Genomic DNA, 25,201 nt, shown 5'->3' on the forward strand with positions numbered 1-25,201 from the left:
ACACGGTCAGGAGTGTTTTGGGGAGAGCCCTCCTCATGGAAACCAGAGGAGTGGGTAGGAAGGGGCCCCTTCCCCCTACTTTCCACAAGTTATGGGGTGGAGCAGAAGGGTGCTCCACAAGAACTTGTAAATGGGAAAACAAGGAAGTAGGAAAGATGATTAGAAGAGAGGTTTGTGAAATCACCTTAATAGTTACCATTTGTTTATCACTTAGAACGTGCTACACATGATTCTCAGCACTTTACATAAATTGGTGTAATCCCTTCATCCTCACAGCAACCCAGCAGGATAGCCTTGATTATTGTCCCTATTTTGCAGATGTGGAAATTGAGGCACAGTGTAAGCAACCTGACCAAACTCACAGAGTTAGCAGGTGTCAGAGCAGGGGTCTAAACCCTGGCAGTGTGGTTTGGCTCCCAGAGATTGGCTTCAGGCGATTGGGGGTGCCATCCTGTCTGTAGACCCACGAGGGTCATCTATCCATGAGTCAGGGCTCAGCCAGCCTAGAAAAGGTGGCAGAGGGAGAGTTACATGGGAGTTGACCATTTTGTCTTGGCTCCTGTCTGTGAGAGGCACCATGATCAGCCTTGATCGCTCATCTACGCAGCAGGTCTGTCTCTGTAACAGAAATGTCGTCCCAGGTAACCTAGGAAAACCCCTTCCAGCTCTGCTGTGTGCGTGCTCACCGCATAACCTCCTGCCTGAGATTGGGCCTTTGAGGAGAAATTTTTGTGCTGATTTTTGAACTATGATATTTTGGTCTGACTGATAATTATGCCTTCTATTTCATTGATAAGTTCAACCTCCACTTTTCTTATATTATTAGTCTTCTGGTATTGGTTAATGTGAAAATCAGTCCATTGGAGCCTGGTGATGCCGATAATCAAATTTCTGAGCACGTCAAGGTACTTCACCCCTTAGAGACCTGGCTGGAGGACACCCTTTCTGCCACTGTGTGATTTCTTCAGACAGCACCCATTATTTCCCCCACCCCTCATACACTAAGACAAGAGGCCTCCTGAGTAGGCCAGATAACGGACAGCAAAGTACATGTGCTCCTCTTCCCAATCAGAAACTATTAAGTGCCTAGAAATGAGCTAATAAAAGGCTGCCAGGAAGTCTAATTAGATGTTAAAGTCCATTTGGTAAAAAGCTGTCCATTTTTGGCAGCTGAGCTTTTCCTTTTCTGTTTGAAAAAACTATCTGGGCCATGTGGCTTACCGACTCCTATTGGATTAGATGAAGGGAATTTAAAAGGCAGAGGAGGGTTGTTTCAGGCAGTCCGTCCACACCAGTGAGAAGTGATAGTCGGCTGCCTGTGTGAGACACGAGACAAAGATTTTTACACATTGAATAAGAGAACTTTAAAAGCTCTGCAATCGGAGTGCACTTGGTATGGGGCCCAGTTCATCACTAGATGTGCTGAGAGGTCAGATAATTGATGATGATGATAATGACTCTGAGCAGAGGCAGAAAAAAGTTCCAGTCACATTCCTTATTTCACAGATGCGGCACTGTGTAGTATGTTTGACCAGGTTTTTCACTGAACAGAAAGTTTCTAGGGTTATCTGGAAACCCCAAATTCTCCAAGGTCCACACAGCTGAATGTCCCCTCGGGGCAGATCTATCCACTCTGTCACAGGGCATGGCGGCATGGCAGTGTAATGGTGGGGTGTTCCTGGCTCCTCTGACTGGTCTCATCAGTGGTGCGGCTTAATCATCCCTGTCTACGCAGGGCTGCTCTGAGGATCACACGCAGTGGCTCTCAAGCATTCTGCGTGGCGTGTAGTTGGTATTCAATAGAAAGCACCTGTTTGTTTATTATACTCACAGCTTCTGTGTTACAGTGATTTTTTTGGTCTGCCTTTAAATATAGACATTGCAATGCAGAAAATAGCTCATAAATAGGATTATGGGACTTATTCTCTCTATAAATATGCTATTTCAATAAGAATGCCTATCATTGGGACATACCTTTTTGAATCTTGCTAACATGCTTAAAAATGATCCTAACTAATGATAAACACAAGTCTTGGAACCAGTACTTTTTAAGGTGTGTTTTGCCATCATGGGAAATTATGCTCTACAGAGAAGGCTAATTGGATCTCATTGATATTTGGGTCATTTAGCAGATGATTGAGGTTTTCAGAGCTTCTTGATAATAATGAATTTAACTGTTTTGTATTGTACCTTCTAAAAGTTGGAAATCCTTAGTTTGTGAAGCATCCAGTAATTCACTTAGTGTGTGTTAGTGTGAGATTTCAGGAGAGTGGAGCTAAATTCCGTATGACCTGCCAGTAACTTTGCCCTCATTCCAAGCTGTGGGCATATATTTGCACAAACAAATTACTATTCCTTTGTCATTTGGCTTAGCTGTGGGAATAAGCAATTGATTAAGGAGAGTGGAGGAACATGCGCTTGGAGGGTGGGAGGGCAGGAGTCAAGAGGCCCTCCACAGTTTGTTTAGAGTACTAGTAATGGCAGCTGTTCTTTCGTTCCTTCTAAAGCAAAAAGGCACTGAACGTGTGACATACTGTCACTCAGAATTGCATTTCTGATCAGATACAAGTGCCTCAGACTTTGCAAGGCGATGTGAATCATGAAATGTGATTAGTAGTTGTCTTTGAAAGAAGTTTTGTTTTTCAAATAAAAGACCATAATCTGTTCTTTCTTCCAGGGGCACAAGAAGTTCTCATTGATCCAGGTACATGATCTATGTGCTTAGTTTCTTTTGGTTCTTTTTTTTTTTAAGTGCTTGTTTCATGGTGGTGTGAATGAATGGTTAAAATTTCTGGATTGTGATCTTTGGAACATTCTGATTTAAGTAACTTTAAATCAGAACTGTTAAAAACCTGATTATTGTTTAGTCCTTGTTTGATGGGGCACCCTGTTGATTTATGTTGTCTGTTGAAGAGGGAAATTCTTCTTCCAGCATGGTTAAGTGAATGATTTGCAATGATTTAAAATTCTTTGAATGCATTGAGCATGCTTGTCCAGTTAATTTTGAATTTGTTCATAGTAATGACCTCTCTGATTTTGTGGTTTATGCCCTCTCAATATGAATTTGAATTCTTTACTGTATTTTGTATATGTGTTCTTAACAGAAAGGAATTTTGTATGTTTTCCAGAGGTGGGTTTTCCTTTCTTAATTTCTGTAATTAATATAGCAAAATCTCTTTTGTTGCAGTGCCTAATTATTTCATAATGAGCTCTGTTATTTTCTGGGTTAATTAGAATCAATGAAAAAAGGTAAATAAAAAAGAAATGAAAACCTTTCTTCTTTTGAAGAATAGAAACCAGATAGTCACATTAATAAGTGCTTTGTGACCAGTGCATTTACTTTCATCTCATCGTGTATCTCCATTCTTAAATGAAATTGCTTCAGGTTTGGAGTTTTTTCTTCTAACATCTGTGTCAAATTCTTCCTCTAAACTGATGTTTTGTGATAGTTCATTCCTTCCTTTTCTTTTCTTCCTTTCTTTTGATTTTCTCCCTTAGTTTATTGAGATATAATTGACATACAGTGGTGCTAGTTTCCTATTAGGGTTTATGGAATGTATAGAAGAAAGAAAACAGATGGCTTTGTTTTATTTTCAGGAGACTTGAATTGGTGATGAGAAAATAACTTGGGGATGGGCTGAAGAACTGAAGGACACCCCCTTCCCCCAGCTGAAAGAGATGAACAATTAAATCGATGTTGGAAGCATTGGTATTTGGCCAGTAGAAGTTGCTGAGCCCAATCTGACTAGTTATGCCTGATGGAAAGTTACTGAATTTTAGTGTGGTGACCACTACTTGCAGGAGAATTAGATAGATGTTTACACCAAGTAGAAGTAGCTTTGGGCTATCAGGAAATCAGTCGTTTGTTGAGATAAAAAAAAAAGCATCTTTTTTATTTCTGAAACTTTTCAAAATACGGTTGAATGGAGATGAAACTGAGTTTAGAGTACTGGGCGTGGTCTGCGGGCTTTGTTTCATGGGGATGTGTGGGGATCCTGCTGTATAGGTTGAAGCTGGCAGGAAAGGACCTGGAAACCAGCATTGAGTGTCTAAGGGCATCTTCTGTAGCTGTTCCAAATTAAAAAAACAGGGACTTGATCTTTGTTCTCGAGGGAGAGCAAGTAGAACATTGAGGTTCTGTTCTCCCTGTACCTTCCAGTTCCTGCCACTTGTGCCTTCTGGCCTCTGCTCATGGGGAGGGGGGGGGCTTTGGTGCCAGGGCTGACCACAGCCTCTTCCTCACTTACAAAGGTCTGATCTTTCAGGTCTTGGTCTTGAGGGAGTTCAGAGCAAGTCTCCCCAAACTGTGCCTCTTTTGACATGTGGACTCTTTTGAGCTGAAGACAACTGAAACTCTGTGGGATCAAGAGAAACTTTTGTCCCTCTCAGTGACCTAGAAGAATCTCAGTTTGGTATCTTTCCCAGAATAAGAGTTATTAGTGGAGATAAATTTTATTTGAATGACCCATCTGTATGCAGGGCATGTATCTAATTACCAAACATGTGCTTTTCTTCTTATTGCCCTGTGAATTGTGGCCCTCCCCTTTAAAACCTCAGACCTATCCCATTCCTTGGTTCAGGGGACATAGATCCCTCATTTTATCTGTCTTTGTACTACCTCTCATGTATGTGGGGTTCCCAAATGTATGAAATTAAATGGGATTTTCTGTTAATTTGTGTCATGTCAATTTAAATCTTGGACCATCCAGAAGAACATTTGAAGAGTAGAGGAAAAATTTTCCTCTGCAACAGTTTCTTTTCTGCTTTTTAAACCCTGACAAATATGTTGGTAGGGAATCACTCCATAACTCCTAGAAGCAAAGTGGTATGGTTCTCCTTAGTCTCTAAATCTGAACAGTGAACATTTTCTCCAAGGTTATAAAATCGTTTAGCTCCCTAGAAAACCACATGAAGTTATGACAAAACTACATCACTTCCATTTAATTTTTGAAATCCAAATATACTATTCAGATATACTATTTGAAGCAGCCTCTTTCAGATTTTTTTTTTTTTCCTGCTCACTTTTCCTACAACTATTTTGAAGGCCGGAAGGAAAAGAGTTTGATAGTCTTTGGGGGCTTGCCCCAATGTTTAAGAACCAAGTGTCTCCTCTAGTCATTACTAGCAGCTAGGCTTCTGATCTACATTTGAAACAGAATGCTTTGTGGTGTTGAACTGTTTTATTTCTTGTTACTTCTGAATATGTCCTGTCCATTCAGCAACTGTTTCAAGTGAAATGATCTTTTGGCCAATTTCAGTTAATTCAAATTTGCTTTCCCATTTTCATGTTGAAGGGATTTCCTTCTGCCTAAAATAAAAATAAGCAATTTGCAGTTATTGTGTGAAGGCACTGTTCTAAGGTGCTTTTTTTCTTTAACAGTTTTAATACAGTTTACCCCTTTATACAATTACATGGTTTTTACTATATTTCCAGAGTTGTGCATACATCACCACAGTCAATCTTAGGACATTTCATACCCCATCAGGAAGTCCCATGCCCCGTAACAATAACTCCTCATTCAGTCTCAGGCAGTCACTCATCTATTTATGGACTTACCTGTTCTGAACATTTCCTATATGTGGAATCATACAACAATGTGGTCTTTTGTGACTCTTTTCACTTAACATAATGTTTTCAGGATTCATCTATGTTGGGGCATGATTCAATACTTCTTTTTTTACTGCTGGTAATATTATTCTATATGGATAGACCACTTTTTGTTTACCCTTTCATCAGTTGTTGGGCGTTTGGGTTGTTTCTGCTTTTTAGCTATCATTGGTAATGGTGCTATGAACATTTAACATACAAGTTTTTGTGTGGACATATGTTTTTAGTTCTCTTATGTATAAGCCTAGTAAATGAAATTGCTGGGTCATAAGCCTAGTAAATGGAATTGCTGGGTCATATAGTAACTCAGTGTTTAACTTTTTGAGGAACTGCCAGATTGTTCTCCAGAGTGGTTGTACCATTTTATATTCTCATCAGCAGTGTGTGAGAGTTCCAATTTCTCTGTATCCTCGCCAACACCCGTTATTATCTTGTTGAGTGTAGTCATTTTACTGAGTGTGAAGTGGTATCTCATTGTAGCTGTGATTCGTTTTTCCCTTGGAGCTAATGATGCTGAACATCTTCTCATTGTGCTTATTGACCATTTGTATATTTTCTTTGGAAAAATGTCTATTCAGATCCTTTACAAACCATTTTTTTACTTGGGTTATTTGTCTTTTTCTTACTGAGTTGTAACAGATCTTTTTATGTTCTGGATATAGCTTCCCTATCTGATATATTATTTTAAAAATTTTTCTCCTATGTGTTGTCTTTTCACTTTCTTGACGGTGACCTTTGAAGCAGAGATGTTTTAAGTTTTGTTAAGTCCAGTTTTTCTGTGTTTTCTTAATTGCTCGTGCTTTTGGTGTCATATCTAAGATCTAAGGTGTTGTATGTAAACTTTACATATAAAGCAACTTCATTCTTACAAAAATTTTAGGAAATAGTCACTGTTGTTGTCCCTAGTTTATGGATGAGGAAATTGAGATGCAGAAACATTCATTGACTTGCTCAAGTCATGGCAAGTAAGTGGTGATGTGGGGATTTAAACCCATGAGTTTGTCTCCAGCATCTATTCTCTTAACCACCATACTCTCTTCCTTTCTATAGGAATTATTTATTCAAAACTCTTTGCCTATTTTTCTTACTATGTTTTTTTTTTCTTCTCATCGGGACCTCATCTCTTTTTTACCTTGCAGAACTTGGTGTAGGTTTATTTAGGTGTAATGTAGGTTGAAGCATTGCTATCAATGAATTTCCGCATTACTCATTACTTTCCAGTGATGATTGTTGTTGTAATTGACCCAAGAAAGTCATGCTTAAAGCTTTTCTGTTCATCACACTAAAAGTAGAGTCATGACTACAGAACATTCAAAGAAAGCATTTGGTTGATTTCATTTGAAATAGATTGTCAGTCTCTCAGAATAGGGTCATTGTCTTTCTTATATCCATTTTATTTGCTTACAGTGTCTAGATAGTGCCTTTTGTCCAGCATATTAGTTAGAACACAGTGATTGTGTATCATCATCTGTAGTAACAAAGTTTTGACAGCAATATCTGTTGTTTGTTTCACAAGGGAAAGATAATATAGAAATACTTCTCAGATCTGTTTTAAAAGCCTGGAACTTTGAGAAGAGTTCCACAAGCCATACAAAGCTATTTTCACTAATTTTAGATCTATCCTAGACATTTTATGGTTACATAGCAGAGTAAATTCATTAACCAGACTTGACAAGAGAAGTGTAATATTGATTATTTGTCTTAATTAAAATATTCTGCCTCTGTTAAAGTAATTAGTGCTGTGGGTAAACAAAAATAAGCTTGCATTTGTATGCACATGGGGATAGACTTCCTCTCTATTTCTATCTGTTTTTTTGGAACATTTCTGTAGCTTTTCAGCAATGTTCTAACTTTAGAATTCTATTTAAAAAATCATCACTTTGTCTAGTGCAGTTTGTGCCGAGTTTAACCTGTCTTAGGCTCAGAATTCCACTGTTTCCTAGGTAAAGATTTTCCTCTCATTATACTGAGTTAGTGTCAGAGTTACAGGAATTGTGATTTCCAGGCCTTTCCTCTCCATATATTTGAAGTTGTTTATGAAATAGGATTTTCTTTCATTTCTTGAGTTTTTATTGTTCAATTAGAATTTTGAAAATGAATTTGTTTTAATATGTTGTGTAAATCTCCCATAGAAACTTCATGTTTTTGTACTTTTATTTATTATTTATTTATTTATTTATTTATTTATTTATTTATTTTTAAATTTTTATTTATTTATGATAGTCACAGAGAGAGAGAGAGAGAGAGAGAGAGAGAGAGGCAGAGACACAGGCAGAGGGAGAAGCAGGCTCCATGCACCAGGAGCCCGACGTGGGATTCGATCCCGGGTCTTCAGGATAGCGCCCTGGGCCAAAAGCAGGCACCAAACTGCTGCGCCACCCAGGGATCCCCTGTTTTTGTACTTTTAAGTTCTTTTTTTTTTTTTTTAAGATTTTATTAATTTTATTGAGAGACACAGAAAGAGAGGCAGAGACACAGGCAAAGGGAGAAGCAGGCTCCCTGTGGGGAGCCCGATAATGGGATATGATCCCGGAACCCTGGGATCAGGCCCAGATTAGAAGGCAGCCACTCAACTGCTGATCCACCCAGGTGTTCCAATAATCCTTTTTAATTTTTAATATTGGTAGTAATATCTGTTCTTTCAGCCTTTATTTTATTTTATTTTTTATTTTTTAAGTTAGTTTGTTTGTGTATGTATGTGTGTATGTATGTAATCTCTACATCCAACGTGGGGCTCAGACTCACAGCCCTGAGATCAAGAGTCAAATGCTCTTCTGACTGAGCCAGCCAGACACCCTCTTTCAGCCCTGATTTTAGTAATGTGACTCTTCTGTCCTTTTTTGGGGGCATTTTGTCAATTTCACTGATCTTTTTTAAGGAACCAGCTTTTAGTTTTGTAGATTTTTCTCTATTTTTAAAATTATCTATTTTATTTATTTTTGAGAATAAAGATAATAGTCTTTATTATTTTCTTCCCTTGCTTTGATTTTAGTTTGCAGTTACTTTTTGTAGTTTCTTGGGTTGTTGACTTGAGATCTTTTTCTCTTTTTAAGAGGTATTTGTAGCTATAAATTTCCCTCCAACCACAGCTTTTACTGCATCCCATTTTTGATATATTGTGTTTTTGTTTTCATTTGGCTCAAATTATTTTCTAATTTCCCTTGTCATTTCTTCTTTGACACATCGGCTATTTAGATGTGTGCTATTTAATTTGCAAATATTTGTGAATTCCCCAAATTTCCACCTGTTGTTGATTTCTAATATAATTCTGTTGCAGTTAGAGATCATACTTTGTGTGATTTCAGTTCATTTAAATTTACTGGGATATCTTGTATGATCTAGCATGTTGTCTCTCCTGGAGAATGTTCCATGTATACGTGTTTGTGAAGAATATGTTTTCTGCTCTCATTGGGTAGAATGTTCTTAGATGTCTGCTAGTTCTCTTTGTTTTTTTTTTTTTTTTAAAGATTTATTTATTTATTCAGTCAGAGAGTGAGAGAGAGGCAGAGACACAGGCAGAGGGAGAAGCAGGCTCCGTGCAGGAAGCCCGATGTGGGACTCGATCCCGGGTCTCCAGGATCACACCCCGGGCTGCAGGCGGCGCTAAACCGCTGCGCCACCAGGGCTGCCCTCTCTTTGTTTTTAAAGTCTCCTGTTATTACTTTATTTCTGCTGTAGGATTTTTACCATGTTTCCTCCAACTTCTTTTAGCTGGCTTAAAAACCACAACTCCCTCAATATTTCTTCCTGAGTCACTTTCTCTCTAATTCTTTTGATGGTATAGCTCCAATTGTATTCCAGGGTTTTAATTTTTTCAGGGAAAGGAAATTAGACCCCTATGCTAGACTTGATTCATGATGAAGAGTGTGGCAGCTTTCATGATGTCACTTTCATCATAGTGCCCCTATGGTGGCTTTTTTTTTTTTTTAAGATTTATTTATTTATTTACGATACAGAGAGAGAGAGAGAGAGAGGCAGAGACACAGGAGGAGGGAGAAGCAGGCTCCATGCCAGGAGCCCGATGTGGGACTTGATCCCGGGACTCCAGGATCGCGCCCTGGGCCAAAGTCAGGCGCTAAACTGCTGAGCCACCCAGGGATCCCCTCTATGGTGGCTTTTTCATTGTACTGTGTACTGCTGTGATACCACATTCTCATTGCCTAGCCCAGTGGCTGGCTTGCTGAAGGAACACAGTGTGTGTTTTGAGTGAAAGAATGACTATTCTGCTTGTGGCTTATGATCTTAGTCTGTCCAATTTAATCTGTATTAGTCCAATTTAATCTGTATTCCCAAATGTGTATATTTCAGAGTACTTATATTTATGAAAACACATATTATTTGTTTGTTTAAATTAAGATGTTTTTAGGATTTATGTATGTATGCATATGTATTTTCAAGTAACCTCTATGCCCAGTGTGGGGCTTGAAATCATGACCCTGAGATGAAGAGTTACATGCTCTACTGACTGAGCCAGCCAGGTGCCCATATATCCTTTTTTTTTTTTTTTAAATTTTTATTTATTCATGAGAGACACACAGAAACAGAGACACAGGCAGAGGGAGAAGCAGGCTCCATGCAGGGAGCCCGATGCGGGTCTCGATCCCAGGACCCTGGGATCACACCGTGAGCCAAAGGCAGATGCTCAATCACTGAGTCACCCAGGTGCGCCGCTCCCCCACATCCTATTTTTAATAGACTTGTTCCGTGATTGAGTTTACCAGAATTTTAATTTTTTTAAACTTTTGGTTTTAAATAACTTTAAACTTCCAAAAAATTCAAGCTTCAAGAATGGTGTAAAGAACTCTGGTATATTCTTCATCCAGATCCATCATGTATCATTTGCTTTATTATTTGAACTCTGTGTATTTACATACAGTTTTTAGGGCCATTTGAGAGTAGGTTAAAGACCAGAGGCCCCTTCCCTGAACACCTAAGTGTGTGTTTCCTAAGGATGAGATCATTTACATAGTATGGTGATTAAAATCAGGAAATTTAAAACTGATAGAATACCTTTATCTCTTCAATTCTACTAAGTGCCTCAGTGCAGCAGTTCTATTTCTAGAACTAGGATCCAGCTCAGGATCACACATTGCTTTTAGTTTCCACATTGTTTAGTAATATTTAATCTGGTATAGTTTCTCAGCTTCCCTGTGTCTTTTGTGATGCCGATATTTCTGAAGAATACCAACTATTTATTTTATAGAGTGATCCTCAGCTTGGGTTTCCCTGCAGTTGCTTCATGATTATGATGTTATGCATTTTGCTAGAGTGGCAGATGCAGAATAAGGGAAGCTGTGCATTATATCAGGAAGCACGTGAGGCTGGTTTGTCCCATTATTGGCCATAACTTTGATTTTTGGCTGAAGTGGAGTAGGCTGGCTTTCTTCCGTGTAAACTTAACTGTATTCCTTTTTGTAATAAGTAATTTGTGGGAAAATACTTTGAGACCATGTAAATATCCTGTTTCTCATCAAACTCTTACCTACTAGATTTGGCATTCAAGGAAGATTTCTACCTGAGTCAATTGATGGTTGCCAAAAGCTGATCGTCTAACTTCATCAGTCCTTATCCATTTACAGGTTAGCATTCTTGTGCACGTAAGAGCTTTCCCATCCTTCTCTCTGCCTCCTTCCCTCTTCCCATCCATCCATCATTACTGTGGACTTACAGATCTTCATTTTATTCAGTGGGTTTTTATCCTTTGCTCTCATTCTTTATTTTGCAGCCCATTGGCTAGATTGGGCCAGTGGGCGCTCTACAAGCTGGCCCTGGTATCCTTTGGTATGTTCCTCATCCATTTTTGAGCATTTCTTTACTTTCTGGGTGGAGATATTTATGTTCATTTTGTACTTTCCCTGTCCCAGCTTTGAAATCAGACGTCCTTTTCTGGTATTCTAGTTCCTTTTGTTGGCAAATGGTATTTAGAAAGCAAAATCTGGCACTAAATCTGCTATTGCTTCTAGGCCCTTTGAGAAGTTCATAGTGTTCTGGAGTTCATACCCTGTTATCTCTAATTCCAATCCCAAACCTGAGGGGTATTTCTAGTCTTTCCCTCTGTTGTATTTATATCTTCCTTCTCTAATAGTGAGAAATCTGGCTCCTGGCATTATTAACATATTTATTCATTTTCTCAGTCTTAGAGTATATAGAATCAATTAACAAGCAATGTCACTATAAAAACAGAGCTTTAAGTAGAATTTAAGAATTGTTTGTGCTCTTTTTATCTTTATACTGGGGATAAATATACAAGGTACTATGATTAGAAGTTGATTGGGTTTGTTCTTTAATCTTCTCTGTCAAGGTAATTATGTTATTTGAAATGTAGTTAGGCTTATTGGTTCTGTTTGTATGGCCATTCAAGGTTCCCCCATCTTGATTGACTGATTTTTTTTTTTAACTATTATACAGAACATGAGAATGGTTCCAAAAGTCAAAGCTGTACAAAAAGTCATACCCAGAGAAGGGCCACTGCTTCTCTTACCCCTCTCATTTCCATCTACCTTCGTAGGTGACTAATCTAATCTGTTCCTGGTTTTTTACTCTGGTGGGGTTGTTTGCTTGTTCATTGTCGGGAAAAACCAGATAGATGTTCTTATTTCTTTTTCTTGTGCAAAAGGTAGCATATTAGATATGTTCTTTTATATTTGACTTTGTTCTGTCATGTTTGCCAGCATATCCTAGAAATTGATCCCTCTCAGGTTATGGGGACCTCCCCTGCACCATTTTCACGGGTATGTAGCACACCATATGTGTGTATGTGCCATATTCTGTTCACCAGTCTTCTCTGCATGGGCATTTTGATTCCTGTTGTTTTGTAATTACAATTGATGCTGCAGTGAATAACCTCATATATATGTATTTCTGTGTTATTGATGTTGTTTCTTCAGCATAAATTCCTAGAAATGGAGTTCCTGGGTCAAAAGGTTAAAAAGAGAAACACATAGACACACTTTTGTTAGATTTTACCAAATTTCTCTCTGTAAAGGTCATCCATCTTGCATTCACAGGAGCAGTGCACCAGGGTGCCTTTTCTGTATAGGTTTGTTAACAGCTTGTTATTGTGCTTTTACATTTTGACCAACTAGATATACTATAGGTGATATTCAACATCTTTTTAATTGGCAAGGACCATCTTTATATATATATATATATTTTTTTCTTAATTATCTGCCTCATAATTTTTGCTCATTTTTTCTATTGGATTTTAGCTTTTTCTCAATTTTTATGACTTCTTTATATTTTAGAGCTCTTAGCCCTTTGTGATATATATTGTAAAAATTTTTCTCTCAGATTATTTATATTTTGGCTTTGTGGTATTTTTTGCTGTATTTTTACATAATTTATCCGTTTTTAAAACTGTACTTGGATTTGCATCATAGTTATAGAGCCTTTTCCTATATCCAGGTTTTAGAGGAATAAATCCATGTTACTTGAACTTATTTTATGGTTTTCTGTTTTACATTTAGATCCTAGATCATTTGGAGTTTATCGATGTGTTTGGTGTGAGGTATGAGTCTATTTTGATCTTCTTCCAAATGGCTGTCTAGGTGTCTAGTATTGTTCATTGAAAATTCCATCTCTGCCCCAGTCTGTGAGGCTCCCGGTTTAACATCTTTACCCGTCAGCAGCACTGTCTTTCTTGTGGGCCCTCTGCAGATGGGGCGGGGGGTGCCTGGTTGCAGGGTTTTTGTTTCTCGGTAGGACAGTGGATGTCATTGACTCATTGTGCTGCCGGCGTGGCAGCTGCTGCTGGGACCGCTGCCACACAGTGGACACCTGCCGTATCTGAACCCTGTTGCTTCTCTGTCTCTGCTTTGTGCTCTCTTATATCTGTTTAATTTCCATGTGTGTTGCCTTTCTGGTTTGTGCCTTGTATGCAGTCTTGCACAGAAGAGGACTCTGTGGCTCTGTACCTATCTCTTGAATGAATGAATGATTGTTGGATGGATGCCTGAGAACTGGTGTGAGGATGTTGCTTACTGAACTTTACCCTCGCTTCTTAACTGTGTCCTCTCTCTCCCTTTCCTCCTGCCTGGCCATCAGCCTGCCTGTTTCATTGATTTTTCCTGTTTGTAGACTCAAGGCTGTGGTCTTGATGACTCCTTTGTTTCACTGGTTTGCACTAACATTACACGTGGGCTGTCAACACGTCTTGACACGTGTAGATGTCAAGAAAGATCGAATCTATTGCATGCTAGTTTTTTAGAGCTTGTTCTTTTATTAAGGAAATGGAATCACTGTGACCTACTAAGCTCTCTGGTGAGTTCTGCTGGTGTGAGTTTCCAACACATTGTATTATTCTGGGTTGTTGCATGTGTCGTTTCTCCCAGCCTCAGTACTGGTGTGTAAGTTAATCCTTAAATGAATCGTCGTTTATCAGTGATGCCAATTCTTTAAAAGTGGAGGGGGCATTTGCTCCTTCTCCCTGGGTGGGGCCTTCTCAATCATGTGCTGTTTGGATGAGAGGAGATGCCATGAAGAAGGAAGGACCCACTTCACTCTGGCCCATGTTATATTTCCCTTCTTTTTTTCAAGGGAAAAGACTAAAAGTCAATGATGTAATCAAGACTGCCTATACACTTACTAAATAGTCTTTTAGCCAGAAACAAATGTGTTATACACATGAAAAACACACAAAGCATAAGAGTATGATGCTGAAGAACATAGGCTCCAGTCTAAATCCTACTGTGGAGCAACTACGTCTGCAATTCTGGAGACTAGTAAGAATACTTAGCCTCTCTAGGACTTCTTTCCTCGCCTGCAGGAATGAGGTACACTAGGGGCCTCCCTCATAGAGCAGCTGGGAGCTGTGTGGGAGAGCATGGGAAGAAGTTCTTAGCACACGTACTGAATCCTTCTACGTGCAAAATCGTTATCTTTGGCTCTGATGGTGTTGCAGCCACTCTGTGTAAACTCTCACTGCTCCGAAGGGATGCCTCGTGGCTTGGAGTTGGAACTCTCAGTTCTGTAAGGATTGTGTCATTGGGCCTTGATGATTTGAATCTGTTCTTTAAAAAGGTATACATTTTAGGTTTTTTCAGGCCTGCCCTTTTCTTTTATTATTTATAGTTCTATCCTCTCATCCCTTGCTGTGATTTTCACAAAATCTGGAGGAAACAAGATCCCAAGCCACCTGCCTCTTCATAGCTCCCTGTTGTGGTTCTCTCTTCCCTAGCGAGAGGAGGGCTTTGCATAGGAGATTTTCTCTGTTTCCCTTTTCTTGGAGTCACTCTGTCCGTTTGCCCCTCTGCCACCTGTCCATCTGTCTGTCCACTCATTCTTCTATCTTGTTCCCAAAAGCATTTAAAGGCAGTTTATAGAAGAATAGAATGCCAAATAAGCAGGTGAGAAAATTGGGCCAACATCAGAAGTGAGGGAAGGAGACGAGCTGGCACATGTGTTGCGGGCAGTGGGATGCACCGCGGATTATAAGGATCGGCAGCAGCCTTGTGTCTGAGCCCCCAGCAGGTGTCAGGGAGACGTGGTTTGTCCGGGAGATAAACAAGTGGCTTGGCAGGATACCGCTTTTCCTGTTACTGAGGCTTAGGGGAGTATTTTTTGTGTTCTATGAAATCAAAAACTATTTCATCTGTTTTTTTTTCCCCCTCTCAGAGTTCCATGTGTAGTTGGTTATGTTCTGTAAGTGGAATTTTCTCCAGAACTCTTCCCTACATGAGTCTGATGGCTGCGGAGTTCAGCACTTCTGGGCTTGGTGACAGAGTTTGGCCAGAAATAGAAAATGGGAGCCACAGACAGAATGCTAGCGTTTGTTTGTCAGTTATATTTCTTTATGCTGGACAGTTTGGAAAACACTTTCATGTAGTTTATCTTCATTTGAGGACACAGTGTGGCCTCCTGCTAGCGTTCGGAGCTTAGAGCCATGAGGCAGTGTGTGCTGGCTGTGTTGTCTTCAAGACGGCCGAGCTAGTTATTACAGACATGTTACTTTCATATATGATGCATCCTATGTTCTTTAAGATTTCAACAGGGAGGAAAACTTATTCTGAGTTAATTATCATTTAATCAGTGCTTTGATGGTAAGTCTTACAGTAAACATATAAGCTAAGAAGAATTTAAAAATGGCTTTATTATTTATTTATTTATTTTTAGATTTATTTATTTACTTATTTATGATAGAGAGAGAGAGAGAGAGAGAGAGAGAGGCAGAGGCACAGGAGGAGAGAGAAGCAGGCTCCATGCCGGGAGCCCGACGTGGGACTCAATCCCGGGACTCCAGGATTGCGCCCTGGCCCAAAGGCGCTAAACTGCTGAGCCACCCAGAGATCCCCGGCTTTATTATTTAAACTGCAGGGAGAGAATAAGTTTTATCCTATTTGTGCCCCTCTAAACGAACAAAGATACAAGACAGAAAAAGCAAAAGATTATTTCTTTTGTTCTTTTGGTTTGCAGGTGCCCTCACGACCAATGGCATAAATCCTGACACGAGTGCTGAAATCGGACGTGCTAAGAACTGTCTTAGTCCTGAGGACATAATTGACAAGTATAAGGAGGCCATTTCCTATTATAGCAAGGTGATTTTACTGCTTTGTAAACCCCTCACATAATTGTGTTGTTTTAACCAGGACTTCCTGGCTTACGCTGTGAAGTACTACAGTATCTCCCAATTACTTGGTCCTGTAAGTGTTCATGTATTATTCACTAATGCATAATGCTATAGACCTAAAAATATTTTATATATCTGATTCAAAAAATGTACATTTAATTTAATATTTGGAGAAAGAGGAAAAAAGACGATCATATAGCCCCACTGCTCAGAGATAATCATTTAAATACTTTAGTATCTATTTTCTGGTCTTTTTGTCAACGTATATTGCTGATATCATAAAACATGGCGAGCATTCTGTACTCACTGTGTGGAGACTTGCATTTCTGATGTGGCGCATTACGTGTTCCTCTCTGTAGTTAAATCTTCCCTGGCATGCTTTTTAATGATGTGTCTAGCATTCCGTCTTCTGGATGCACCGTTCTTGTTACTCTGGATTAAAAAAAAATTTAAATTTCAAATATACTTTCTGAAATACTGAAAACGAGACTCCAGCTGTGCAGGGGTGTGGCAGTGGCAGCAGGTGGAGCTGCCTGCCTCCCCCGCCCTTACTTCTAAGAGTGATGAGAATGAACAGTCTGGTACATTTCTCTCACGACCGTGAGGCCTATGACACATCCGTGTGAGTGTATATCTCTTATTTAGGAAAATGCGGCTGTACTACGTGTTATTCTGCTGCTTGCTTCATTCTCTCCGAGGTACTTCATGTCTTCCCTCTGTAGGCTGTTTGCCCTCTTGCAGATAGGGTAGAAAGTCTTTGGAAATGTGGATGTAGTCATTTATTCATTTACACCTTTCATAAGAGACTGCCATGAGCCCAGCATGGGCAGTGGGTAGTAGCTACAGATGAGGTGCCTGCTCCTACAGAGCCTACAGCTGGCTGTGATTTGCTTCATCATCTTTTTTTTTTTTAAGATTTTATTTTTTTATTCATAAGAGACAGAGAGAGGGAGAGAGGCAGAGACACAGGCAGAGGGAGAAGCAGGCTCCACGCAGAAAGCTCCATGTGGGACTTGATCCTGGGTCTCCAGGATCATGCCCTGGGCTCAGGCAGGCGCCAAACTGCTGAGCCACCCAGGGATCCCCTCATTATCATCTTTGGGTGAATACCTAGGCTCTTCTCACTTTCCACTGCTCGAAAAATTGTGCTTCAGTGAACATCCTTGTTCATACATTCTTGTGTTCTTTTTTTAAAAATATTTTCTTTGAGAGAGAGTGAGCACAAGGGGGAAGCAGAGGGAGAGGGAGAGGGGAGAGAAAGAGAGAGAGAGAGACTGTGAGGAGGAGAGCAGAGGGAGAGGAAGAGAGAGAATCCTCAAGCAGATTCTGCCCTGAATGTGGAGCCCATCATGGGGCTGCATCCCATGACCCTGAGATGATGACCTGAGCTGAAACCCAGAGTTGGATGTTCAACTGACTGAGCCACCCAGGTGCCCCTATTCTTGTGTTGTTGTTTGATTATTCCTTTAGTTAAGATTTCTGGTAATTTAATCACTGGATATGACATTTGCTTTCAAGTCATAAGCTGCTTTTAAGTTATTCCTCAAATTCCTTCTCCAATAGGTAATAAAAAGGTATAGAATTATTTATTTAACCAGTTTTCTGTTGCTGAATATTATCTCATTTCAATTTTCCTTCCCATAATTGTAAATAGTGCTATGATAAATGCCCTGATAAGAAATCTTTTTGGACTGTTGATTGATTGATTGATTGATTTATGGGGCAGTCCCTAGAAGTGGACTTGGGTCAGAGCATACTGTTATTTTTAGAGTTTACTTATACATTGCCATATTTTCCTGCAAGTAGGTTAATAGTCTGCTCTCACCAGCTATTATATCTTTTTAGTATATTTGCCACTATGATGTGTAAAAGTAACTTCATTGTTTCTGTTTGTATTTGATTACCAGTGAGATACTGAACTTTTTTTTTGCTTATTAACACGTACATTTCTTATGTGAATTACCAGTTTGTGTCCTTTGCATACATTTAAGGTGGGGTGTTTTTCTTGTTGCTTTGTTATAGCTCTTTGTATATTATGGGTATCAGCTTTTTGCCTTTCATCATTGTCTATTACAAATATGTTTCCTAATGTTGCTTGCCTTTTTTTTTTTAAGATTTTATTTATTTATTCATGACAGACACACAGAGAGAGGCAGAGACACAGGCAGAGGGAGAAGCAGACTCCATGCAGGGAGCCCGATGCTGGACTCAATCCTGGAACTCCAGGATTACGCCCTGAACCAAAGGCAGACGCTCAACCACTGAGCCACCCAGGAGTCCTGTGTTGCTTGCCTTTAATTTTGTTCATGAGTTTTTCTTTTTGGTTGTTGGCAAAACATGTTTTTAATACAGTAAATATTTTCCTTTTGGGTTTTAGCTTCAGTATTATACTTAGAAATGCCTTAACAATAGAATAAAATTCCTTTCCTCATTTTTTTTTTTAAATCTCTAAAATGGGGATGATGATAGTAGTACCTCTCCCAAAGGGATATAGTGAGGACAGGCAGAGTTAAGTACATGGAAAGTATTGTATTAGTTGTTGTTAGCATTTTATTATTATTATTTTTAAAGAATTTATTTATTTGAAAAGAGAGAGAGAGTGTGCATGCACCCATGAGCAGGGGCAGAGGAGGAAAGAGGAGAGAATCCCAAGCAGATTCCGTGCTGAGTGTGGAGCCTGATACAGGGCTCAGTCTTAGGGTCTTGAGATCATGGCTTGAGCCCAAAGCAAGAGTTGGATGCTTAATTGAGCCACCCTGATGCCCCTGTTGTTAGCATTTTAAAATATTTACCTCCTTACCTATAGCTTATTTTGTGTACGTTATGACACAGCAATATCATTTATTTTTTCCAGGTTACTGTCTGATTGTTTTACCATGACTTATTGAATTCATACCTTTTCTCTCTGATTTAAAATCCTACTTTAGTCTAATTCTGACCTTTTTATTCCTTTCTACAAATTTCTTTTCTTACCCTACCATCATGATATCTTATTTCCTGTAGTTTATTTAATGTGTTAGTGTGTCTTCTTTTTTTTTTTTAAATTCCTTCCTCCCATCCCAGATTTTCTTGGCCAGTATTTTGACTTTATTATTCCTAAAGAATACTGAAATATTATGTTCAAGATACAAAAAAAAAAAAAAAAAAAAGATTGGAATTTTCATGGGGCTTGCAATAAGTTTTGAATTATTTTTAGAAGAACTTATATCTTTATAAAATTACTTTTCTCTATAGAATATGTTAACATATCTGCACTTAAACATCTTATTTTAAGTCCCGCAATACAGTTGCAGTTGTCTTCATGGAGAACATGAGCATAGTTTTTAAGTTTATTCCTGGTTACTCTATGTGTTTTTAATAATTTTGTGGATTAGAATTTTTGCCATTATATTCTTGAGCTGCTTACAGCTGATATATAGAAAGGCAGATTGATGTTTTAATATTCATTTTGTAACTGGCTATTTAAAAATTATAAGTATTACATACTTTTTCCAGAATCCTTTCTTTTCTGTCTTTTCAACCTTGTCTCCAAAATTACCAGAGTGATCATAGCTAAGTTCTATTGGTGGGCAGACAGATGGAGAGAAGTCATGTGGCTTGTATAACTAAATCTAGCAATGTAGTGACTGCCTTTGGACTGGAGAAGCAGAAGGAACCCGGGTTAAGGCAGGGAAGGAATCAGGCTCTCCTGCCTCTGTGGCAAAGCCCTATGGGCATGGCAGGTGGATGCCGCTTCACCAGCCAGGTCTGATTGAAAGTTACTGGCTGCCTGCAGCACCACGTCAGGAAGGATTCCAGACTTGTCTGCCGTGGATGCAGCAGGTGGCACAGTGGCTGTAGGTGATGAGTTTTCTAGTCCCAAGAGTGGAAAGAGCAGACCCTTGGAGTCACGCAGAGCTGGGTTTGAGTCTCCCCTCTGGTGTCTCCTGGCTGTGTGACTGGAGTCCAGCTGTGTGCTCTCTTTGAGACCCAGGTATATTCTCTTTCAAATGGTGACATGAAGGCCTGGAGCACTGAGTTTTTGATCAAGGTAAACTATTTGTACGTATTAATGTACACTACAGCGGCAGGCTCACTTATATTGCTCTTCCCTTCCCTGGTTGAGTATGTGTTTAAAAAAATGTCTGGGAGAAACCAGTTCTTAAGTTTGTGTATGTGATGCAAGTAGAGCAAATGCGTGACTTGCCTGCCTTTGGCTGTATTTTTATTCATTTGCTTCATTTACCTCTTTGCTCCTTTTCTTTCCACCTTTATGTCGTGTCTGTCACTGGAGAGGCCACAGGAACATAGGTAAAGGCAGGTGAACATTGAGAACTCTGCCCAGACACTGTAACTCAAGCAAGGAGGGTCCTCTGCCTGTCTTTCATCTGTGTGTACAGATGACCTAGCTTCTGGTCCACATCATGCCACTGTGTGATTTTCATAGTCACTTAACCTCTTTGGGCTTTAGTATCTCGCCTTGGCTGCCTTTTCTGTTTCCTCTGTCTTTGTTTGTCCTTCATCTCGAAGCTGAGAAGCAACACCAAGTAACTTGGAGAGAAAATCAGAAAGACATGGAGGACTTCAGTGGAGGGCACACAACGATACAGGGAGCTCGAATGTTTACCACCAAGTCAAATAGATTTACAACTTCAGCAGGTGATGAGAGTCTGCAGGTGTTTCAGAGTGCAAGAGATGCTAAGTGGAAATGGAGGCAAAGTATCCATTGACAATATTTTGAAGTTTTATACAATATCCAGCTACTGTGCTTGTATTATTTGAAGGATTGCATACATATTTATATGGGTATTTGTAGGTTCAATCCACCAACCTCCGCTGACTCCTTAACAGACTTTCTCAAACAAACCTCCACACCCCCCCCCCCCCCCATGTGGGAGAGGCTCTCAGGTCATCTAGCCTGGGGAAGTGCCCTGCAGGGCCTGGGAGGCCCTGTGGTATGACCTTCATGATACGGCAGAAAACCTTTACCCTTCTTTTTGACGAGGATCCTCTTTTATACCCTACAGTACAAGAATGCTGGAGTGATTGAGTTAGAAGCGTGTGTCAAGGCTGTGCGTGTCCTCGCCATTCAGAAGCGGAGCATGGAAGCCTCAGAGTTTCTCCAGAACGCGGTTTACATTAATCTTCGACAGGTGGGTGTACGTCCTCTGCTCCTGGAGGAGTTAGCACAGGTCTTTTGGAGTCTGTGGTCACGAGCCCATCCGACTTCTGCGCCAGGATTCGCTGTGGCACTTTGTAAGCTCTGCAGCCAGAACTTGATGTTCTAGTTAATGTGGCCACTTGTATTACTTCTTTACATTATGATACTTGACTTTCAGAATTCCATATTATTCTGTCCTTAACCTTTTTTTTTTTATTTTTTTAAAAAATTTTTATTTATTTATGATAGTCACAGAGAGAGAGAGAGAGACAGAGACACAGGCAGAGGGAGAAGCAGGCTCCATGCACCGGGAGCCCGATGTGGGATTCGATCCCGGGTCTCTAGGATCGCGCCCTGGGCCAAAGGCAGGCGCCAAACCGCTGCACCACCCAGGGATCCCCCTTAACCTTTTTTTTAAAGACTTTATTTACTTATGAGAGACACAGAGAGAGGCAGAGACAGGTAGAGGGAGAAGCAGGCTCCCTGTGGGGAGCCTGATGCAGAACTCAATCCCAGGACCCCATGATCACACCTTGAGCCAAAGGCAGATGCTCAACTGCTGAGCCACCAGGGGCCCCTATCCTTAACATTTTTTGATTGGAGAAACCACTTTTCCAGATTTGTGACCTTGAAGCAGCTCTGTGCCTCTTGCCTTACTCTCATCAGTTGTGATGTGACTGCCATTTGTCACCCTGTCTGGGTCATTAGGTTTCTGAAACAGGAAGTCTGTGAAAGTCCTTTGTACAGCTCATGTTACACAGCAGGCACTCAATAAGTGCTACTCAGTCTGCATCTGGATTTGGTTGTAATAAAATCATTAGAACTCTTAGTTGTAGGTTGCTAATGCAAAAATCACAAAGTTGGTATTCTAGAAAGATTTGAGACATTTAGCAAATTAACTTGGATTTTTATGGATGAGGCAACAAGTCTCAAGTTTAGCAGCTTGCTTAAGGACCCATGGCCGAGAGCAGAACACAAGTGATTGTATCAGCAAAGGTGTTTGCTGAGCGCAGGCTGTGCTGGGGGTGGGAAGGAGGAATGGAGAAGGTATGTTCTGCCCTCCACGAGCTGGCAGTTTCACAGCAAAGATAGACCTTCAGTGGTGGGGTGCGTAGAGAAAAGGGGATGGAGAGCAAGAGGTAAATGGATTTAAGCTAGTTTGCTGGTGGTGGAGGGTGTGGGGTCAGGGGCTGTCTGAGGCAGTGAGGTTCAAGCTGGGATGGTTAGGATGGATAGGAGACAGCCAGGAGAGGAGGAGGTGGGAACCGAGCATTTCAGGAAGATGGCTCAGTAAGAGTGAGTTTGAAATCAGAGAGAGCACCTTCCCTGGAAGGGACTAGACCACGTGGAGACAGGCTGGAGAGGGAGCTTGAGAGAGGGGGCCCGAGTCAGAGCTGGAGGGCTTGTTGGCCAGGGGAAGGGTTTGCTGTTTATTCTGAGCGTGTGGGCTTTAGAGGAAAGGCCTGACAGGCATGGGAACGATATGATCCCATTTGTCTCAAGTAGAGAGGACTGATGTGGGGGCCGGGTGGGCAGTATGGATGCTTTCACCTGAGTGGTGGGACTGCCATAGGGAGAGAGGGAGTCAGACTGTAAAGACGTGTGGGTGGAACAAAGGAAGCAATGGAGGACTGCGTGGGAGGGTCAGCTGGACCCATGCCCAGGCTCTGGCTTGATGCTCATGCTGTGCTCTGAGAGGGAAAGCTGAGGAGGACGCTTTGGGGGCCAAAGGGCTAGATTCAGTTGTGGATAAAAAGAAAGCCTGTTTGGTATGTGGGCCTGTGGCTTGGGTGAGAGGGAGGGTGGAGGCTGGGGGAGGGCTCTCGACAGAGACTAGAATAATTTCATACTTTGTACATATAAAAAATATAAATAATAAGACACTCAGGCCTCTATATCCAGATTTAACATGTTAACATTTTGCCATATTGACTAGACATTCTTAGTTTTCAAAATAGTAATAAAATAAATAGAAACAAAATTAGAGCTAATGAACATCTTTGGGTTGGTATGTATCCTTCTACATATTTTGATACTTCGTGTTATACCCATATCTATAAAATGATAACTATTTTAGCATAACACTTAAGCACAGGGCCTCTGGCTTCACTTCCTTAGGCAGGTGATATGGCCGCTCTGTGCTTCCATGCCCTCCCCTGGGAAGCACCTCACTGCCCCTCTGGCCCCTTGTCACAGTGATTCCCCAGCTCAGACCCATGGGGAGGCAGCCCGAGTGAGTAAGAAGCGGCAGCTGTCAGCCATCAGCCTGACACCGAAGGGAGAGACAAAAACAGGAAAGCCAGTAAACCCAGTACAAACAAATAAACCAAACTGCAGTGTTTGAACCATTAAAGGAGATCACACCACAGGGAATCAGAGCTGTGCGGTGGTGGTCGCTTGGCCTGAGCGGTTTGTTCTTGAGGGACTGTGGAGGGGAAGACACATCATAGAAGTACTGGGGCCAGACCTTGTGAGTGTGGAGACCGTAGGCTGGACAGTTGGGAGGGGTCCTCATGGGCGTTCATGCTGGGGAGTCCTGCTGGACTGGAGGGCAGTCACACGGGCTTGGGCTCACACTCTGTCCTTGTCCCTTATGAGCAAAATCACTCCGCCCCTCACTTATTGTCAGGGTGTGTGAAGTAGTAGAATAGCATGCTCTCCTGGTGATGGGAAGGATTGGTTTAGATGAGACGCTCTGTGTCCAGCACTGTCGTAGTATTTGCCCTGCAGCAGCCCTGCAGGTGTCAGTCCGGTGGGGGGCAAAGGGGAGGGCACTGAGAGGCCTGAAGCCAGGGACTGCGGGTGGTGTGCTTGGCGAGGGCTGGGGTTGGGGGAATGGTGAGTGCCAGGGGACTTGATGCCCTCACACGCCAGGGCCCATGCAGGCCAGAGCTGCCTTGCAGATGGATGTTGAAGATTTTGTGTTGCTGTAAAGCTGTTTTCAAGGGGTGGGGTGTAGTGGGGCATACATAAGTGCATATCTTTTATATTTTTTATTTAAATTTTTTTTGCTAATTTTTATTTAAATTTTATTAGTTAGCATACAGTATGGTATTAGTTTCTGGAGTAGAATTCAGCGATTCATTACTTACTTACAACACCCAGTGCTCATCACAGCAAGTGCCCTCCTTAATGCCCATCCCCCATCTAGCCTATCCTCCACCACCTCCCTCCATCAACCTTCAGTTTGTTGTCTTTAAGAGTTTCTTATTATTTGCTTCCTTCTCTCTTTTCTTTTCTTTTTTTCCCTTTTTCCCCCTTCCCATGTGTTCATCTATTTGGTTTCTTAAATTGCATGTGTGATTGAAATCATATGGTATTTGCCTTTCTCTTATTGGCTTGTTTCTCTTAACATTATACCCTTTAGTTCCATCCAATGTTGCAAATGGTGAGATTTCATTCTTTCTGATGGCTAATATTCCATTGTGTTTATAGACCACGTCTTCTTTGTCCATTCATCTGTCAGTGGACATCTGGGCTCTTTCCATAGTTTGGCTTTCGTGGACATTGCTGCTATAAGCATTGGGGTGCCTGTTTCCCTTTGAATATGTATTTTTGTATCTTTTGGATAAATACCTAGAAATATAATTGTTGGGTTGTAGGGTAGCTCTATTTTTAACTTCTTGAGGAACCTGCATACTATTTTCCAGAGTGGCTGCACCAGTTTGCATTCCCATCAACACTGTAAGAGGGTTCCCCTTTCTCCATATTCTTGCCAGCAGGTGGTGTTTCCTGAGTTGTTAATTTTAGCCATTCTGACCTGTGTGAGGTGGTATCTCACTCTGGTTTTGATTTGTATTTCCCTGATGGCAGGTGATGTGGAGCATTTTTTCATGTGTCTGTTGGCCATTTGTATGTCTTCTTTGGAGAAATGTCTGTTCATGTCTTC

The 25,201-nt window shown here is 40.8% G+C and overlaps 1 protein-coding gene across 7 annotated transcripts in view; it reads left to right on the forward strand.

The window, feature by feature from the left end:
* The window catches only part of TRAPPC9 (trafficking protein particle complex subunit 9), a 541,182-nt gene that overhangs the window by 25,590 nt on the left and 490,391 nt on the right, over positions 1-25,201 (forward strand). For 5 of the 7 annotated variants that reach the window (XM_072733819.1, XM_025985035.2, XM_072733821.1 and 2 more), the window contains 3 exons: positions 2,678-2,704; positions 16,019-16,140; positions 21,179-21,304. In XM_072733819.1, the coding sequence (XP_072589920.1) occupies positions 2,678-2,704; positions 16,019-16,140; positions 21,179-21,304 (275 nt within the window). The remainder of the gene's footprint in view (positions 1-2,677; positions 2,705-16,018; positions 16,141-21,178; positions 21,305-25,201) is intronic. The other 2 variants (XM_072733818.1, XM_072733822.1) reach the window with 1 other exon arrangement.

The sequence above is a fragment of the Vulpes vulpes genome, chromosome 13, assembly GCF_048418805.1.
Source record: "Vulpes vulpes isolate BD-2025 chromosome 13, VulVul3, whole genome shotgun sequence".
Lineage (NCBI taxonomy): Eukaryota > Metazoa > Chordata > Mammalia > Carnivora > Canidae > Vulpes > Vulpes vulpes.